The sequence below is a fragment of the Brachycentrus maculatus genome, unplaced genomic scaffold, assembly GCF_059751285.1.
Source record: "Brachycentrus maculatus isolate JH-2025_06_01 unplaced genomic scaffold, ASM5975128v1 h1tg000124l, whole genome shotgun sequence".
Lineage (NCBI taxonomy): Eukaryota > Metazoa > Arthropoda > Insecta > Trichoptera > Brachycentridae > Brachycentrus > Brachycentrus maculatus.
The window spans coordinates 965,982-985,792 of record NW_028280877.1 but is presented as its reverse complement, the minus strand read 5'-3'; the positions used below and the strand labels follow the sequence as shown (position 1 = coordinate 985,792).

General features: G+C 35.6%; 1 protein-coding gene across 1 annotated transcript; it reads left to right on the top strand.

Annotated features, from left to right (window-relative positions):
* The first annotated feature begins 729 nt into the window (after window positions 1-729).
* On the top strand, window positions 730-16,879 carry Sec3 (exocyst complex component Sec3). Its single transcript, XM_088260116.1, has 13 exons — window positions 730-1,285; window positions 3,433-3,628; window positions 4,740-4,903; window positions 6,524-6,882; window positions 7,740-7,992; window positions 8,882-9,055; window positions 9,727-9,804; window positions 10,057-10,277; window positions 11,519-11,735; window positions 12,228-12,375; window positions 13,855-14,000; window positions 14,722-14,916; window positions 16,323-16,879. The coding sequence occupies exons 1-13, from the start codon at window positions 1,034-1,036 to the stop codon at window positions 16,473-16,475; spliced, it is 2,556 nt and encodes an 851-aa protein (XP_088116242.1). The 5' UTR covers window positions 730-1,033; the 3' UTR covers window positions 16,476-16,879.
* The last annotated feature ends 2,932 nt before the right edge of the window (window positions 16,880-19,811 follow it).

Sequence of the window (19,811 nt, the reverse complement as noted above, 5' to 3'; positions counted from 1 at the left end):
AAGTAGGGTCAGGTGGTGTTGCATAAACCGTAGCTAGATTTTAAGGTGGAGATTGACCGGAGCATTTCGTCGTAACATCGTTCGCGGCGAGCATACGAAACTATGGATGGAGCGCTCGGCTCGTTATACTGACCGCCTGAATGCTCGCATCGTAACATGTTACGTTACGTCGAAATGCTCCGGCCAGTTTTCAGTCTTCCCTAGGAGTAAATTGGATAATTTTGATTTTCAGTAGGTACATTAGTAGACTGAATGCAGTCGAAATGCGATCCCTCAGACGAATGTGTGGCAAAACGATGTTTGATAGATGTTCGAATGATGAAATAAGGAAAGAATGTAAGGCTGAGATAAGCATTATCGATAAAATTAAGAAAGGTGTGTTGAGATGGTTTGGACATGTGGAGCGTATGAGCGAAGAAAGAACGGTTAAACAAATTTATGGAGCGAATGTAGTAGGAAAAAGAAGCAGAGGACGACCGAGGAAAACTTGGCACAATCAGGTATGTCAAATACTTGAAAGCGGCCGGGTCAGGAGTCGTAATAATCGTCGGGTATGTATGAGGAGATGCATGAATGTAGAAGAGGCAAAGAATGTTTGCAAAGACAGAGTGATGTGGCGTTCGATTCTCTCTGCCTACCCCTGCGGGGAAGCGGCGTGATGGTTAGTTAGTTAGTTAGTTACATTAGTAGATAAATTAATATACTAGCCTCTTGGTCGTTACAGAAATTATTGTATTTCTCTATGAATAAAGTATGACAAATATTTGACAATTCGGCAAGTGACTTTTGTCAGTTTTTATTTTTACGCCTTTTCTACCGCATAAAATAAATATGTAAAGAGCAATTAATCGCGTATGTCTATTTTTAAAATCCGTTAAAAAAATTTTTTCAGAAGTTATCAAATTTCTCAAACATGTTACTAAATATTAATTTATTTTATTATCGGTAGTTGTTAATTCAGTGGGAGTATAAACCCATTCATGACTTACTATCAATTGTCGACAATAAAAACAATATTAAATTAAATTAAACCATGGCCGCTATACGCCACAGTCTACAGAAAGAAGTGTTTGAATCGAGTGCAGAACGGTTGCTAGTTGTGTGTGAAGTTGCTAAACTATTGAAAAAGAAAAAGACTTGTTATTTATGCATTGTGAACAATCCTGATCTGCCGACATCAGTGTCAATTTGTCAAGTTAAAAAGATAGACAAAAATACCTTTAAGAAGAAACGAACTTGGCTGTTAAGTGAGATCAAAAGTGTAGACGGAGGTGCTGATCCGAGTGTAGGTTCAATTATTCATTCTTATTCAAATTCTTCACTTCAAACCCTTATCCGAACCCCAATGGTGCATAGAGCACTCCATCATATCGCTCACTCCTTTCAAGAACATCATAAATCAAAAAACTTGATTTTTCAGGAGAACGTTTTTAAAGTTTAAAAATATAACACAATGTATTCAAAATAAATATCAAGCCACTTATTGAACTTTTTACTGTGCAACAAATCTTTTTAGGTAAAACCTGAAGGTTTTTTTCCATTTGAAAAATATCAAGTATATTTTAAAAAATAATTAAACAATACCTTTTCTCCAAAATGCAAAAACAACATTTTCTGCCCTGTAGCGGGTAAATATTAAATTAAAAATATGCCTCTTTTGCTGTACTATATATAGTACATTTTCTGGGCACTCCAAAAACATGCACAACTGAAAATTTACGATTTTTTATTTATCTTCGAAAAATTTCTTGAAAGGAGTGAGCGATTAGCACAGTGTTATCTCGATCGTTATTTACATGAAGGCAAGGTGATCCTTTTTAGACAGAAGCAGCAATTAATATACAAAATTGTATCAACTACATATATGTATAGAACACATGAAGGAAAGGTGATCAGCCCTCCGCTTCAGGTACCCAGTCCAGGGTAATATCGAATAAATATTACAGTGAAAAAATCACTTATATTTATTTGACCCCCACTGGGTATCGAACCCGGGACCTCCAGAACGGTAGCTGAACGTGCTGACCATTACACTACGGAGGCGGAGGCTTATTCAAATGCTCTCGTATTGAACTTATAATTTTTAAACAAACACTTATTTGTTTGATTCTCCGTTGTCATATTTATAATTATAAGTTAATTCGATCGCCGTTGAGCATAAGTGAGATATCTTACTGTCCCACAGCAGATACATTTGCGCCAAGACAGACACGTCACTCGCTCCTTTCAAGAACGTCATAAATCAAAAATCGTCCATCTTCAGTGGTGCATGTTTTCGGAATGCCCAGAAAATGTACTAAATCCCAGCAAAAGAGGCATATTTTAAACATAATATTTACCCGCTGTAGCGGGTGCTCTGTAGAGCAGAAAGTGTTGTTTTTGCATTTTGAAGAAAAGGTATTGTTTAATTATTTTTTTAAATATACTGAATATTTTTAAAATGGAGAAAAAACCTTCAGGTTTTACCTAAAAAGATCTGTTGCACAGTAAAAAGTTCAAAAAGTGGCTTGATATATTTATTTTTAAAACATTGTGTTATATTATTAAACTTTAAAAACATTCTCATGAAAAATCAAGTTTATTGATTTATGACGTTGTTGAAAGGAGTGAGTGATGTGTGCTGGTCACGGTCAATGGGTTAAGTGTCCTACTGTCATTCAAATATATGTTAGTTTAAATTTGTTATTCTCATGTAAATATATGTTTTAAATTCATCGTAACCTTAAAAGACTCTTATAAATGAGCAGTGACCCAAGTAAATAATCCAGTACAGTTATAGAGAAGCAACCTTAACACTTTGTTGTCGCGCTGTTTTTCCATCAATCCTGACCTTAATTAGTATACTAATTATTGTCGTATAGTAATCACATGAAACCGCAAACCTAATTCCGATCTGTACAAGATTTTTTTGGCATCTCTCGCGCTCTACCAAAAGTAAGCAAATAGAACGCTTATAAGCATTTCCCGCAAACAATGTGTTAAGTGCTCTATCCCACACTGCTTTTCTCCTTTGCCTACTTACTATTCCTTCTCCATTTATTTTTCAATATGGCAACCCTGAAGTTTACTTCTGTCACTCCTTAAATATATATTCCACTGCTAAATTCAAACAATATAGAGAGCAGGAGTGATCACCTTGCCTTTATGTAATCAGCGGACACCGCATTGATTCGACGTGTCCTAAAACGATATTCATAATTCTCCAATTAATGTGTAATTTCTTATTATCAATAAACACTTTTGTTTTTCCCTAAAAAATGCTTACTTAGAATACCCATAGACTGTAATACATATTCAAAAATGTGTCTTAGGGAGGTATGACGAATGTATACCAGTCTACCAAAGAGGTTTATATTGGAATGCAATTTTTGATGATTCCATCTCTGCGCTCAATTATAAATGTGACATTATTTATCTCTTGTATTTTTGCAGTCTTTAACGTTAGATATCACTGCCGAGAAGCTGTACAGATGGGTGGCATTAAGCGAACACGACAGACAACATTTTGTGACGGCCCTACACCAAATGGTCGCTCATAGCAAAGCCAAGATTGAGTTCGCTCAGTTCCCTGAAAAATGGCTCGGTTCGCAATCACTCCAAAGTCCCGACAGCCCGCTCATCATGCCTAGTAAATATATATTTTTAATAAATATCACAAATATTAAACATACTAAGAATAGGAATGGTATTTCTACTTGTCGACTGATGTTTAAGGCCGGTAAGGGTATTTTTACCTTATGCGCCAGCCTCATGAACTATAATATAAAATGTTTTTATATGAATATTATATAGCAATCTCTTTGTTAAGGTCTTAACTATATGTACATAATTATCAAATCCGTTACTGAAGTCGCAAAGTCGTTACTGAATTAAGACTCATTTTTACTGTGCGTCGTTTTTTCGAATTGTGTTGGTTTTTACAAATTATTATTCAGAGAATCATTTTTAAATTTTCTAAAAGGTAATTTCCCGTTTTGTAAATTTTGAAACTTCTTTTAAATTTCGGGGAATCTTTTGGAACGTATCGACGACCCAAATGAGATCTTAGTGTACATATTTTGTGTGCAGATTGTGTTGGTTATTGTTTCTTACATTGACACTACTTGTCTTATATCATCTAACAAATACTAAGGGATGATTGTATACATTTTTAGTTTATTATTATTCAGCAGCTTACGTATGGGTATAAATGTATTTTAATTAAATTAGTACTCCGAGGTAAATCGTAAACCATGATCTTAAAAATTATTAGGTAATTTTTGAAAACTTAGTACCTACTTAGAGTGATATTATGAACACGCTTTGTTGAGTTTGCTTGCATTTGATATTATTTTTTAACAATTCACCTTTACAATACAAAAAAAGTAAAATCTTCAAATGATAATAAAGTCATACCAAAAAAAATAACGATACAGCTGAGTGATTTTTTAATTATTTTTTTTTGCGGTATACTCTCTTAAGGTGGAGACTGACCGGAGCATTTCGTCGTAACATAACGTCGTAACATTGCCCGCGGCGAGCATCAGCGAGCATCCGAAACTATGGATGGAGCGCTCGGCTCGATGTACTGACTGCCTGAATGCTCGCATCCTAACATGTTACGTTATGACGAAATGCTCCGGTCAGTCTTTACCCTTACAGTCTCTTTAAGATCTAAGTAGAATAAGCTCGTTTACTGTATTATTTACATAGTGATATGCAAGTTTGGTAATTTTTTTCATCGATATTTTTCTTTTCAGGTCAGACTATGGAATCGGAGCCAGGGTACGAATACCAGGCACTTTCCGGAGATCTGGAAGATGTAAAGGATCTAATGTCCTTATTAGGAAACTGCGACTTGGCCATATCTAATGCCGAACAGTTTATGTCACAATTAGGAGATAAATTGTCAATCTTAGATGGGGTAATATATATTTATTTTTTACTGTAAATATGACTATTTTAATATATCACCAAAGTGTACAACAATTGTGTAGATGAGTTGTCGGCAAACTCATCAGTCGAAAGAGTCTAATGGCGGCATTACAATTATTGAATTTTCTTTTTTTACAGCCAAATTTCGTTACAAGAAAAACTAGGTATTATTAATAAAACAATACATCATGCTTATAATAATCTTTTATGTCGATGAATATCACATTATTATTATTAAAATTAATACATTGTCATATTAAACGAAATCTGACCTATCTATTTCCTATTGACTTGTTGAATACTAAAAGTTGAATACTTGTTGAGTACTAAAATACTTAAATTAATATAATAATAATAAAACCCTAATCCGCACCCAAATGGTGCATAGGGCACTGTGTCATATAAACGCAGTGTTATCTTGATAGTTTTTACACATGAAGGAAAGGTGATCAGCCCTCCGCTTCAGGTACCAGTCCAGTGTATTGAATAAATATTTCGGTGAAAAAATCACTTATATTTATTTTTCCCCCCTTGGGAATCGAACCCGGGACCTCCAGAACGGTAGCCGAGCGTGCTGACCATTACACTACGGAGGCGGACAATAAATTAAAATTAAATTAAATGTATTTTAAGAGAAGCACACTCAAATAGTCAAGAGCTGCATGTGCGCGTTTGTGACCAAGAGTATGGGCCAAGCATTTATTGTGATTTAAAATGATCGAGTATATTTTAAAAATTGAAACATGCATTTAAAAATACAAAAAAAAATCCTAATACAAAATATGTATTGTAAACACCTTCTTTGTACAAAAATATTCATTTTAGTCTGCAATGTTTTTTTGGCTGATTGTATTAACTCTTTTTTATTGTGAGTTATAAACATGCCAGTTTATTTTGTTATCTACTGATTAAACAAAATATACAACTGACCAATGTATTAATTACACCAGCTTTATAATGATAACAAGGGTGATACTGTAACAATAAATGGGTCTATGTAATCAAAACTACTTTAAAAATAATACCTAAATATTTATAATTTAATTAACTATGAAATTAAATTTGTAAGGTTAACACTGCTAGCCATACCCTTAAATAACCTGACAATGGGAGAACTTCTCTCACAAAACTAGAAGCGTTTATTTAAAATTTAAATTTACCAATACTTTTAACTAAGATAATTCAATCACTGGTAATTATAAAGTGTTACAAAATTAATGTTTTTTCAATTATATTGGATATATTATTTTAATTCTCAAATTACTTTTACTCTGAACTGGTACCTGAAGCACAGGACTTAAAAGTCCTTCCTTCACATAATTAATAATCAAAATAACACTGCATCGATTCATTTCAGTGCCCTATGCACCAATAAGTGTGGATGAGGGACAAAAGACGAATATGACCAATTGATTACTAACAATTTTTGTTTTATCATTGATTGCACTCAAACATTGAATTTAACCATTTTTTTATATTGCCCATCAAGATATATTAGATATTTCAACAGATATCTTTTAATGCACCATTAATAATTTTTATTTGATTTTAAAAATATTTAATTTTTCATAAAAAATGCCCCGATTTTTATCAATTTGTGTTATTCCAGGAAAATATAGAAAGCATGTTAGCCTCCGAGGCGCAAGTACAATCTCTCATGAACAAATTGGAGGAAGCTATTTCTTACGCTGAAACTGTTGAATCCCGATTGGACCGGTATGATGAAATGCTCTGTCACATACGAGACACCATGGACAAGATGGAGGAGAAGAACGGGATGATTGAAACGGCCAACAGGAACAGTCAGCGGTTACTTCAGCAACTGGAGAGCATCATCACATGGCTGGATGTGACGGGGGCGTCCATGGACATAGTACTGACTACTGCGGAAGGAAGGGAGGCCGCCCTCAATGCGGGGAACATTCTGCGCAACGCCCTCACCACACCGCAACCACCATTTGTAAATAGGTATGCTTGCAATTTTTTTAACCCATTGATTATTCCGTGTTTATCTGCTGTGCTGGTCGGGGTTGTGAGCGTCTGTGTACCAGCCAACGTCGGGTCGGAATCGGATAGGTATATTGAAAGCTTTTAAATGTAAATTCATAGTAAAATCGGGATACAATTTCATATTGTTTCACATTCTCAATAAATTTCGCAACTTAGTTTTTAAAAAAAAATGCTTTGCAAGAGCAGATCTGTCAGGAAGCCTAGATGCTTCTGTATCAGATCTGGGCATGCGGTGGGACAGCTTTCAATAACTCATAGATTATTCTTGAATACGCTAGTCACTACACGATAGATGGACACAGATGGCCGTCAACATAACCTTCATAGTTTTATTTTAAATGAATAACTCGCAAAGCATCTATTTTAGATGCTTGTCTGCAGGTACGATAGTAAAGATAGAGAAGGTAAATGTGAAAAATACATCACAAACACCCGGACCAATTGAAAACAAATTTTTCTTGAATTCATTTTGCAATTGACGGTAATCGAACCCGCGACGCCAGTTTCGCAGTCAAGCGTCTACCCAACTACCCCACGGTGCCTGTGTTGTCGGATATTTTGTTCATAAACCCTGACCTTAATTATTCTCAGACAGTCTGCCGCTTGACCTTCAGTATGCTAATCACAATCCCTATTTCGATCTGTATCTACAATGTCTATAGGCGTCTCTCGCGCTCTACCAAAAGGAAACAAATACAAAACATCTTTTTCCTATTTTTAGTCAGCAGTAATTTCTAATTTAAAGCAATTTCTGTGGTTCTGCAAATGCTGCAGATGATAGTTATGAAAATGAACACCGTCCCCAATTGTTCCAGATTGGCGTCCACCCAAGAGCAGCTCAGAAAGGTGAACAAGTACAAGGAGAAGTTCACCCAGGCCCTGACGCGCCACCTGAACAACCTGCTCATCCACCTGGGGAACGATGCCAGCCAGGAGTACCCCGTGCTCGGGGCCGACGGCCTCACGCTGCCCTCTCGGGAGCACATCCACAGCGAGCTCATGGAGTACTCCAGACTCATGCACTGGACCAAGCTGATGGACACCAAGGCCTACAATGCGCTCACCAAGGTAACTTTATGGATATCTGCAGATATATATAATTTAGTTACACTCTATCCATGCGCTTTTATAATTCATAAATCACTTTTATTCTTGGCTTACTATATAAAAAATATTTGAAACATCATCTATTACAGTCTCAAAACAGAAAATGATGTATGTAGCAGACATTGGTCGAGTTCTTGTGGGTCAAATTAATATACCCAGAAGATATCTCAAATGATTTTTCAATGCCAATACAATAAAAACTCAAAAAACTTGATAATTCAAGATTTGAAAAATATTTTCAACTTTAATGATCAAATTTGATAAACATAATTTTTTGACACATTTTTCAAATTTGTCAATTTTTCCAAAGTGATTTGTACGTTTTGTTAGGTTATTTTATTTGGAATATAGGGTGAAACATTTTTTTAACATTTTTTTGTACTGTTTTTATACAAAACTATTGAAAGTTTCCTTTGAAAACAGTGTTCAGAGTACTAGAATTTTGTTATATTTTTTAAATTATGGGGTAAAAATCTGGTTACCGAATATTCACTGAAATTTGGTGTTGCCGTTTTAAAAATTAGTTTTAGTTCCTATAACTCTTTTTTCAATAGACAATAAGTATCATGCGAAATTCATCAATATTAAAAGTATTCTTTGTTTCAAATAATATTTAACTATAAAAGCACAACAAAGTATATTTTTATGGTAAAACTTTTCCCTTCATAATAAAACCGGCCATACAATATCAGGCTTTATGTCTTCCCCTATTTTTTTACGCATTTAAACAATTTTAGTACTGATTGACTTGTGAGTTTTTATTTTAATTTATTTACCAATAAATTAATGTGAAAATAACCTGTTGTTTGAACGAGTGGAGTTTAATAATACGCATGATTTTTCCCGCCAGGTTTACACATCGTCATTGAGCAAATTATACGACCGGGACATTAAACAATTCTTCGAGCACGCCCGGCAATTGGTCGGAGGCTCTATAAGCAGTAATAAAGACAAGAAAAACATCAAAGAAGATGCTTCTAATCATTCTTCGGCGTCACATTCCTTCGATGTCATTCTCGAAACTGTAAGTGTACTTTTCCTGTTTTTATCTCCAATTTAATCTAAACGAGCAGGTAGTTTATAATAGCATGGCATGTCAGGGAAGACATTTTCCTTCGCACTCGTGACTTGGCGAGTCCACTTATTTGTCAAGTCCGTCTCGTGCGGTCACTCTCGAGCAAGCTGCTTAGATTTGTGTGATAGCTAAGCCGTTTTTTTTTATATACAACACATAATTTTCCACCTACCTCTTTTACTAATGAGACTTTAAAAAAATATATATATTCGTATTCTCATTATAAGTATATACAAATATTACAATCTCATACTATTTTCATATGGTCTAAGTGCCCCATCATTAAAAATTGGTGTCAAGTCGTTGTAAAATTCACTCAAACCTGACTTAAAACTCTGACTTGAAACTGTGACTTAGAGTCCGCGAGACTAACCACGCGACCACAATATGCACCTTAGTGTTTGTAATAAACCTTTATATTAAACAAATATTAACTCTCTTCTGACAAAAAAATCATTAGTCAACAAATAGCATAAAGACCTTTCTCTGGCCATAATCTGTACAGAATTTAATGCATTTGCAGGAGAGAGTTGTCCACAAAACTGGAAGCCTCCTTTGCTCTCCCCGACAACCGTTGACTGTCTAGTCTGTGCAATTATGTATGTTTATTTTTATTCTAGGTACTTACTCAGCTAGAACCAGTGTGCTTAAGTGAACAACAGTTCTGTGTGGCTTTCTTCCAACTCGATGGACCAAAGGTAATGTATTATTTATTGAAACACCATTTATTTTGTCTTCTTCTAACCCTTACCTATACTACGTGGTACATAGGGTACTGCGTTAGTTAAACACAATGTTAATTAGGAAGGTGATTAGTCTTGTGCTTCAGGTACCAGGTTTCATTTTCTACAATTCTATAATATATTTTTACTATTATTATGTCAGCTTGTCAGCTAGTTAGCTAAATTATATATTTGACTATACCTGACGCAATAATTTGACCATTCCAGAGTGGGCAGCAGTCCATGGACGGGTCGTTCACGGCGGACACGTCGGCCGTGTCCCCGTCCAGCGAGGAGCTGTCCCCCGACCTGCCTGGCGACCTGCCTACGCGCTCGCGCCAAGAGAAGCTCTTCAGCGAGGACGTGCGCAAGGTCATGGCTGAGCTCTTCCCCTGCCTCGAGCAGGAGCTGGCCGGCTTCATAGCGCACTTGGTCAAAGTTGACACTTAGTGAGTAGAAAATGATATTTAATTTGGATAATTTATATGGCACCATTTCTGCCACCACAGAGCTTCAATTAAAAAAATTGCGTTTCTTATCCACATTCAATGTTGCACCACATCAACTTGATCGTCAATGATGCACAGACAATTTCATTAGTTCTGTTATGCAGATTCTTGGAAGTGGAATAGCAGTATTGGAGAATACATATACCTATTATTTTCCCCTACAACACAGTAGTGAACAGATTAAAATAAAACATATTTTAGCTAAAAGAAACAAAAATCTACTGATTGATCTTTAAACCTAGTTCACAATAAGCAAGGTAAATAATAAATGCAACTCCCATCTAAAAAAAAACAGTAGCGAGTAGGCCATGTAAGGTTGCCCGTGACAGATCACCGTGAAGTGTATGATTCTGGCTTTTTTAAATAACCGGGTAATCAGCCATGACTGGGCATGACCTGGTCATATCTATTTTTAATATATTTCACTATTGTCACAGTGTTGAGTGAACTTAGTTCTGTGAAATCCTGTGTTTGATGTGCGGTGCATGGTGTTTGAAAATAATACGGGATGCACCAAAACTAAACAGATTTTAAGAAATTATGGTTTTTACCAAGTAAAACATAAATTTAAAATGGGTTGATATTACCGCAAAGTATTGTCAAATCAATTGATGAAATCCTGTCAATTGGATCCTGGAAGCTTGTCTATCTCCTGATTCTGATCCCATACATATAAGGTTAGTGTCGAACTTAGGAGATAAATACTATCACACTACCCTTTTGGGAAAGTGTAACCAGTGCAGTTTGTGAAATGCAGTGTGTGAAGTGGTGGAGTGATAGAAGTTCTAATCTATCAAAATTTTACCAAAGTTTAACTGCACCTAGATTAGTTTCTCATCCCTCACACCACTAATAATAGCTTCCAACTCGCGCCCGAGACGCGATATGATGTGACTTCAGCGTGTGGGGCTATCTATGAGTGCGACTGTAACTGAACATGCCAATTTTGGACCTATTAAATTGAACACACATTACGCACTTCATATCCTCGTCAATTGTGTTGTGCCGGTAACCGCGCGGAGAGACCTCGCGAACACCATTCACAGAACTTCTCCATCCATCTCTGTCTCTAGCCCAGTTAGTAAGTGAGAAGGTAGCGCCGCAATAAGCAGGACTGCCAATCGCGCTACAGTCTGACAACTCAAGTATCACATCTCACACCGGCACTTGTCACGTTGCAGCGGCTGCATGCAGACCCTGGTGGTGGTAGGCGCGCACGTGCTGGCAGCGCGCGACGCGGGTAGCCTGCTCTCCGTGTCGCTGGGCAGCTGCTTGGTGCAGGCCAAGCGCTCCTGCGACGCGGCCATCCGGCGGAGACTCTCCTCGCTCTCGGAGCCCTGCAAGGCCGTCGCCAAGAGGCACAAGTGCGCCGTGCTACCCTTCGTACAGTCCCTAGAGGTGTGTTACTCGCATTCTCCTTATTTTATCATACAAATACGTACAATTTACAATATTTTGAGTGTGTCCAAATGCTTGTTCATAAATCTGGATTATCTCCACTTAAAAACATCAATAAAAACAAGAACAGAAGTCTGGACATTTACAGGGCTTACGACTTACTTACAAGGCTTAGTGTCTGCTTAGTAAAAGCTTTCCTCTTTCCAACATAGATGGTTATTGTGAACTCACATATAATGGGTGACGAGATTGGTCAATATATCTAGGAGTTCCAAAAAAAATTGAGTAGTGTGGTTGTCAATCATGGGTAGAATTGGTGAATGTTACACATGTGTAAAGTGATTTCTTAACCAGCCTATGACAGGACGCATGCCCGGTAAATGACCAGACTTCCATATTCTTCTTCATCGATGTTATCTAGATTTTTAAAATGTTATACATACATGCAATTAGTTTGTGCTGATTGTTATGTTCCTCCATTGATGGTTTCAGGAGTTCTGCAACACGGCGGAGACTATATTCAGCAAGTCCAACCGGAGAGCAGACTTAGATAAGTGGTATGTGCAGTTGGTCGGCGCCATCATGCAGGCCATCCAGCGCCAGGAGCATCCGCGCACTCCTCACCAGGTCATCAAGATGGGTGAGTACCAAGAAGACTATACATCAAAGTCACTTACATCCATATAACAGTTGGGCTGACACTGACACATAGATGAATAGTTACTAAAATTTAATAACAATAATAAACCCTAATCCGCAACTGATGGGCACTGCATCATGTGAACGCAGTGTTTTCTTAATCGTCAACACATGAAGGAAAGGTGATCAGCCCTCCGTTTCAGGTACCAGTCCAGGGTAATATTGAATAAATATTATTAATTTTATTTTGTTGTAAATTAATTATCTGGTCAAATTATAAGCTTAATAATAAAAATGAAAATGGTATTTTCTGGCGTTTCTCATGTGTGTGATTATAATCCAGGGTTTGGACCTCACATACTAATATAAGAGTTTCTGCTTAGTAAAAAGCTTCTTTACATCTCACTAATAGATGTCTCTAGTGAAGTTCTAGTGATTCAAGAACAAGGTTTCCAAATTGGTTCATGTATATATATAGAACTTCCAAGAATTTGAGTGACGTGGTTGTCAATAATGGGTAGAATTGGTGAATGTTACATGTGTGTAAAGTGATCACTTAAACCAGCCTATGAAGGTTGTCAGCCCCGTAAATGCCCAGACTTCCATATTCTTCTTCATCTTTGATGAGATGTCAAAAATAAATAAATATTATAGTGGAAAAAATCACTTATATTTATTTGACCTTCCTGGGAATCTAACCCGGGACCGGTACGGTACGGTAGCCGTGCATGCTGACCATTACACTACGGAGGCGGAATTAAATTTAATCCATATAATTTTTAGTTAGTACCAACCTTGAAAAGATACGTGTATAAATTTGACAGCTGTCATACAATTGGTTTGTGAGATATAGCATTGTGAGTGAAACTACTTTTGTTATTGTGAAAAAAATGGATAAATAGGGCAAATTGGAGATAGACAATTTTGTTTTTACACAACAGTAACAAGAGACGTGAACATTGATTTATTTATTATATAACAGAATTTTGGCTATTATAAAAATGTTAAAAAATGTATAGCAGTTCTACCAAAAATTTAAAATAAAATAAAAATACTTTAATTGTGCATGTGGCTTATGTCAATATGGAAGGACATTTCTTTTTCCTGATAAAAATGAATCATTAATAATAATATAAAACCCTTATTCGCACCCCAATGGTGCATAGGGCACTGCGTCATATAAACGCAGTGTTATCTTGATCGTTTACACATGAAGGAAAGGTGATCAGCCCTCTGCTTCAGGTACCAGTCCAGGGTAATATTGAATAAATATGACAGTGAAAAAATCACTTATATTTATTTTACCCCCCTTGGGAATCGAACCCGGGACCTCCAGAGCGGTAGCCGAGCGTGCTGACCATTACACTACGGAGGCGGACAATCATTAAGGGATGCTTATCAAATTTCATAAACCCTATGTTTTTGTTGATGGTTACATTTTTGCTGTCGGTCACCGATATTTATAGTTTTTTTTTTGCAGAGAATTTCCACCATCTGTACGCACTTCTCTGTCAATTGAAGATACCGGCCTTGGACGGATTACGGAAAGAGGCCAAAGTGAAGTACAACGAAGCGCTACGAGCATATGTTACCTTGTATTTTGGCAGACCACTTGAGAAACTGAATGTAAGTTAACCGTACAAAATAAAAATACCAAGAGACAGACTACTTTGTAGATGTAGATATTTTGTAGTGTATGCGTAGTGGATGCGTAGATTTTAAGAAATAGTGGTATTTACTAAGTAAAACATTAATTAAAAATGTAGACATTTTAATAGCTAACAGGTTTGACAATATTTTGGATGTATTCAAATTTTTGTTCATAAATTTGGGTTTATTCTTGTAGGGGCTATCTCTATTTTTATTTAAAAATACCATAGATGAAGAACATATTCTGCATTTTACATACATTTTAGGGTATAGACTGACCGGAGCATTTCGTCGTAACGGAACATGTTACGATGCGAGCATTCAGGCAGTCAGTACAGCGAGCCGAGCGGTCCATCCATAGTTTCGGATGCTCGCTGATGCTCGCCGCGGGCAATGTTACGACGTTATGTTACGACGAAATGCTCCAGTCAGTCTCCAGCTTTATGAAGGTGTCTGCTAATTGTGTCAATTGAATGATAAATATAACATACGTATAATAAATCAATCGCGGGTAGAATGCTGAATGTTACATGTGTATAAAGTCACTCAAACTAGCCTGTGACAGGTCCTAAGACCTATAAATACTCATACTTACATATACTTCTTAATTTTAAATATCAACATGTCTTACCACTAAATTGATGTTTTAAATATTTGAAATATTAATGATGTACTATTTATTGTACATTGTTTTCAGCTCTTCTTCGAAGGTGTGGAGAGCCGAGTCAGCCAGGGGGTGAACAAGTCGGAGATATCGTACCAGATGGCCTTCAGTAAGCAGGAGCTGAGAAAGGTGATCGCTCTCTACCCGCACCGGGAAGTCAAGAAGGGGCTGGACAGCTTGTACAAGAAGGTGGAGAAGCACTTGTGTGAAGAGGAAAATCTCCTGCAGGTCGGTTCCATATTAGATGCATATACATAATAATATGTAAAAATCTTGGATCATTTAAATAGCGCCATTTTTGTAAAATACTACCTCAAGCGCTTATACAGATATGGAGTATAATATGAAAATGATAATGATAGTATGGAGACGTAATTACCCGATGTGGGGAAGTGTGCGTTTTGCACTAATTACGTGCATCCACGTCTCCACTATCTCCTCAAAAATTGCATTTTTATTCATGGATGAAAGAATAAATAGTTAAACTGACTTGAATGATTCAGGCTTTTATTTTCACAAAGATTATGTATGCTTACAAATAACTAAGATTTACAGATTTTAGTACTAGGTTTATATTCACAAAATTTATTTAATGTTACAAATTTAATAACGACGATGCACTGGTGTGGAATACGGCAAATAAAAAATATTAAAGATTAAAGTCGTCAATTGGAAGAGTCTGAAGGGGGGAAAGTTGAACCGCTATATTATTGCGCCTTCTTTTCGGTCTTCTTGGGCTGGAGCATGGCCAAAATTGTTGGGTAGGACGCCTCCCTGTGCAACGGTTATGCCGGAGAGCAGCTTGTTGAGCTCCCATCATTGTGGATATTCAACTCCAGATGGCGGGAGATACCTATCACTTTACCAGTGACTAGCACATTGTCCTTTGATAATACCCAACGTGTGTTATCACACAGTTTGTTCAGCACACAGCGCTCCACATACAATAGTAATAATTTTAAAGGTGTCTCAACTTGATATGAAACCTTTTTTATGAAAGAAGATGAAAACCTGAGCATCGCATAATCTAGCCAAATGTAAGCCCTGGGTTGCTCAAAGTTCCATCTTCTTTCATAAAAAAGGGAAGAATGAAACATGTTTTTATCAAGTTAAGACACCTTTAAAATTGATGGTAGGGTAACATAGGGTGAATAATCTAGTATCTGATATAATATTGATATTAATATTTTTAATAGTAATAATTTAAAAATAATAGTTCTTTCTATGACGCACATATAACTTGTGTTGTTGGAATAGGTAAGCCTATTTAGACAAAAGCAGCAATCAATATATCAAACTGTATAAATTATATGTTTAAAAAAAAATGTTGGTACAAATATGTATAGGCAGGGCTTTTTTTCCATGTAATGCGGTAGAACAGCGTTATGGCACCTTTTTCACAGATATATATATTTTTTTAATTTCCAAAATCAATTAGACGAAACAATGTCTGCGCTTATGTAATTACAATCTTTATTTATATAATTTGTCATAACGATAAAATATGGTATTTTAACGAACTACATTTTTTTTTACTAAAAAGTTTGACATGTTATGAGTTCCAGGACCTTTATTGCTTTAAAAAAAAGCCCTGTGTATAGGTACCTAAATTAACGAATGAAAAATAATTTCAGGTTGTATGGCGAGCCATGCAGGAGGAGTTCATAACCCAGTACAAATACCTGGAGGAGCACATCCAGCAGTGCTACCCCGGCTCCATGATAGCCCTGGACTTCACCATCCAGGATATCCTGGAAACTTTCTCCGAGATTGCGCGGTCGCACTAGTGCGACCTAGACTGATGGTTCCGTGACAACTCCCCATGACATCATCACCTCCTCACATCATCCCCGTTTGTGAGCGACTGTCCATGTGTGCGGTTGTCTGGCTACCAGACTGATGTGTTCGCCGTTCACAGATCACCCGACACTGTTAGATACAAATTATATATGTAGAAAATATATATGTTATTTATTGTTTCGGCATTCATTTTGTGGTAAGACATGATTAAATCAAAAATAAAACAATTCTTTATTACCACTTGAGTGGTAAAAAATGAGTGTTTTATTTACAATTCTTGTGAGTTCAGTTTATGGCATATTGCCGTCAATACAGCAAAACCACATAGCTCATTTTCACCAGTAAATATTCAGAATTGCAAATTTTCATATCTGTCTTGATATCAACAAAATCTTGATCTTAAAATAATTTCACTGATTGATTCTGCAGTCACTTTGCGGTGCATAAATTATGCTTTAAAAATGCATAAATTATTTCATAAATACCATTAGTTAACTCTATCACGACACTCAACATCATTTTCAAACACCGTACGTTGCCTAAATTCAAACTCTTAACTATTGGTTTTTAATTATTGAAATAGTTGTACCAATATCAGCTTACTTTGCCTATTCATTTTTATATTTAGTAAGTAATTATGAAATATTACCATATTAATGCTGCAACCCTTAAATTATCGACACCTTTTTATTATATAATACTTACAAAATATATTTTTTTCTGCACAAATTATTTTTTCATATTATTTTTTGACATCTCATCAAAGATGAAGAAGAATATGGAAGTCTGGGTATTTACGGGGCTTACGACCGTCATAGGCTGGTTTAAGTGATCACTTTACACACGTGTAACATTCACCAATTCTACCCATTATTGACAACCACACTACTCAAATTCTTGGAAGTTCTATATATATGAACCAATTTAGAAACCTTGTTCATGAATCACTAAAACTTCACTAGAGACATCTATTGGTGAGATGTAAAGAAGCTTTTTACTAAGCAGAAACTCTTATATTAGTGTGTGAGATCCGAATCCCGGATTATAATCACACACATGAGAATCGCCAGAAAATACCATTTTCATTTTTATTATTAAGCTTATAATTTGACCAGATAATTTATTTACAACATTTTGAGTGTGTCCAAATACTTGTTCACAAAATCTGGATTATCTCCAATTACAGGAGTTATTTTCATATTATTTTTTGACATCTCATCAAAGATGAAGAAGAATATGGAAGTCTGGGTATTTACGGGGCTTACGACCGTCATAGGCTGGTTTAAGTGATCACTTTACACACGTGTAACATTCACCAATTCTACCCATTATTGACAACCACACTACTCAAATTCTTGGAAGTTCTATATATATGAACCAATTTAGAAACCTTGTTCATGAATCACTAAAACTTCACTAGAGACATCTATTGGTGAGATGTAAAGAAGCTTTTTACTAAGCAATTATTATTTAAATTATAAGCTTAATAATAAAAATGAAAATGGTATTTTCTGGCGTTTCTCATGTGTGTGATTATAATCCGGGATTCGGATCTCACATACTAATATAAGAGTTTCTGCTTAGTAAAAAGCTTCTTTACATCTCACCAATAGATGTCTCTAGTGAAGTTTTAGTGATTCATGAACAAGGTTTCTAAATTGGTTCATATATATAGAACTTCCAAGAATTTGAGTAGTGTGGTTGTCAATAATGGGTAGAATTGGTGAATGTTACACGTGTGTAAAGTGATCACTTAAACCAGCCTATGACGGTCGTAAGCCCCGTAAATACCCAGACTTCCATATTCTTCTTCATCTTTGATGAGATGTCAAAAAATAATATGAAAATAACTCCTGTAATTGGAGATAATCCAGATTTTGTGAACAAGTATTTGGACACACTCAAAATGTTGTAATTATTTTTTCAATGAAAAGTGTGTCAACAATATAAGAAATTATAAACAGTAGAAATATAGCTTTTACCAGCAAAATGAGGTGCTTATTATTGCTGTATGGAGAAATATTAATTATTTAATAGACACTTGAAGAAATCAATCTAGTGTAATTGTATTATGTATTTGAATGACTGAAATTAAATTTTTGATAGAGCACACAAAGTGAGTCTGCATACTGTAGCAAGGATAGTTATATCCAAGCTCCACATTTAAAAAAAAATCCTACCCCTAGATTGACAAGATTCCATTGTACATATCAATATGTTTAATTTTGATTCCCATAATCTCGTAAAATATTAAACTTACAATATTTTTTTGATTGAAAAAGTTATACACTTTTCGGATTAAGTCGACAAAACTAATGGAACCGTATTATTAACACACTGTTGTCCGGCGGTTTTGTCATCAACCCCGACCCTAATTAGTATACTAATCACAAGTAATCCAATAACCCAATTCCGATCTGTAAAATGTTTTTGAAGTCTCGCGCTCTACCAAAAGCAAATAGAACGGTTATAAGTGTCTCCCGCTCTCTTAAAAGCGTCTTTTACATACCAACAGTATGTAAAAGACGCTTTAAAATGTTTCCTGCAAATAATGTGTCAACAAAATTTTATTTCTGTTATGTAATCACTCACTGTGATTTTAGTCTACCAGTTTTGAGATCTTAGGACAATCACGACACCAGCATGAAAACAACATCATATAAACTATAACCTCTTCACACATACCTAAACAAAACACTTATCACATGCGTCAATAAGCCTAATAGTCTGTCTGTAGACCAACACGGACTAGAGTAATCATTCTTCACCGATTACTCATTTTGTTGTTGGAAACTTGTCATTCTACGAGTACAAAATGTCAAACTTACAACTATTGTAGTTGTGTTACAAATGTTTTATTTTAAAGAAAAACCTCGTATTTCGTATGCTGTTGATAAAATATTATCATTGTATTTCGTCTTGGCAATACATAATATGAATAGGTCAAGAATTAGGAAATTTCCCTAAAAACATGTTAGCATTTCAAACATCAATTAGGAAATTTCAAATAAAGTAAAAATGTTTGTATTTCGGTGCAGAATGAGAACAATTTCAGTAGGTATTTTAGTTAATTATCAAGTATAAAATTGATTAATGGTAACATCACACAGATTTAATGGTGACATACAATAAATCCTCTATATAAGAATACAAATTGAATTCCAGCACTGCATAATTTAATTTTTTTTATATCGGGTCTCTATTTTATCTCTGTATTTATAAATCCTCTTGAAATTTTACCTTGTATTGATATGATTGAGTCATTATTTTTTTTTTTACATACTTAATCAATCCTCACCCCCTTCAACATTTTTCTAGAAAAT

Excerpts from the sequence above, each read along its gene's own strand:
- Sec3 (XM_088260116.1), top strand. The coding sequence starts at position 1,034 with ATGGCCGCTATACGCCACAGTCTACAGAAAGAAGTGTTTGAATCGAGT. Across the intron at positions 10,278-11,518 it reads TTGGTCAAAGTTGACACTTA|CGGCTGCATGCAGACCCTGG; the intron begins GTGAGTAGAAAA and ends GTCACGTTGCAG. Across the intron at positions 12,376-13,854 it reads TCACCAGGTCATCAAGATGG|AGAATTTCCACCATCTGTAC; the intron begins GTGAGTACCAAG and ends TTTTTTTTGCAG.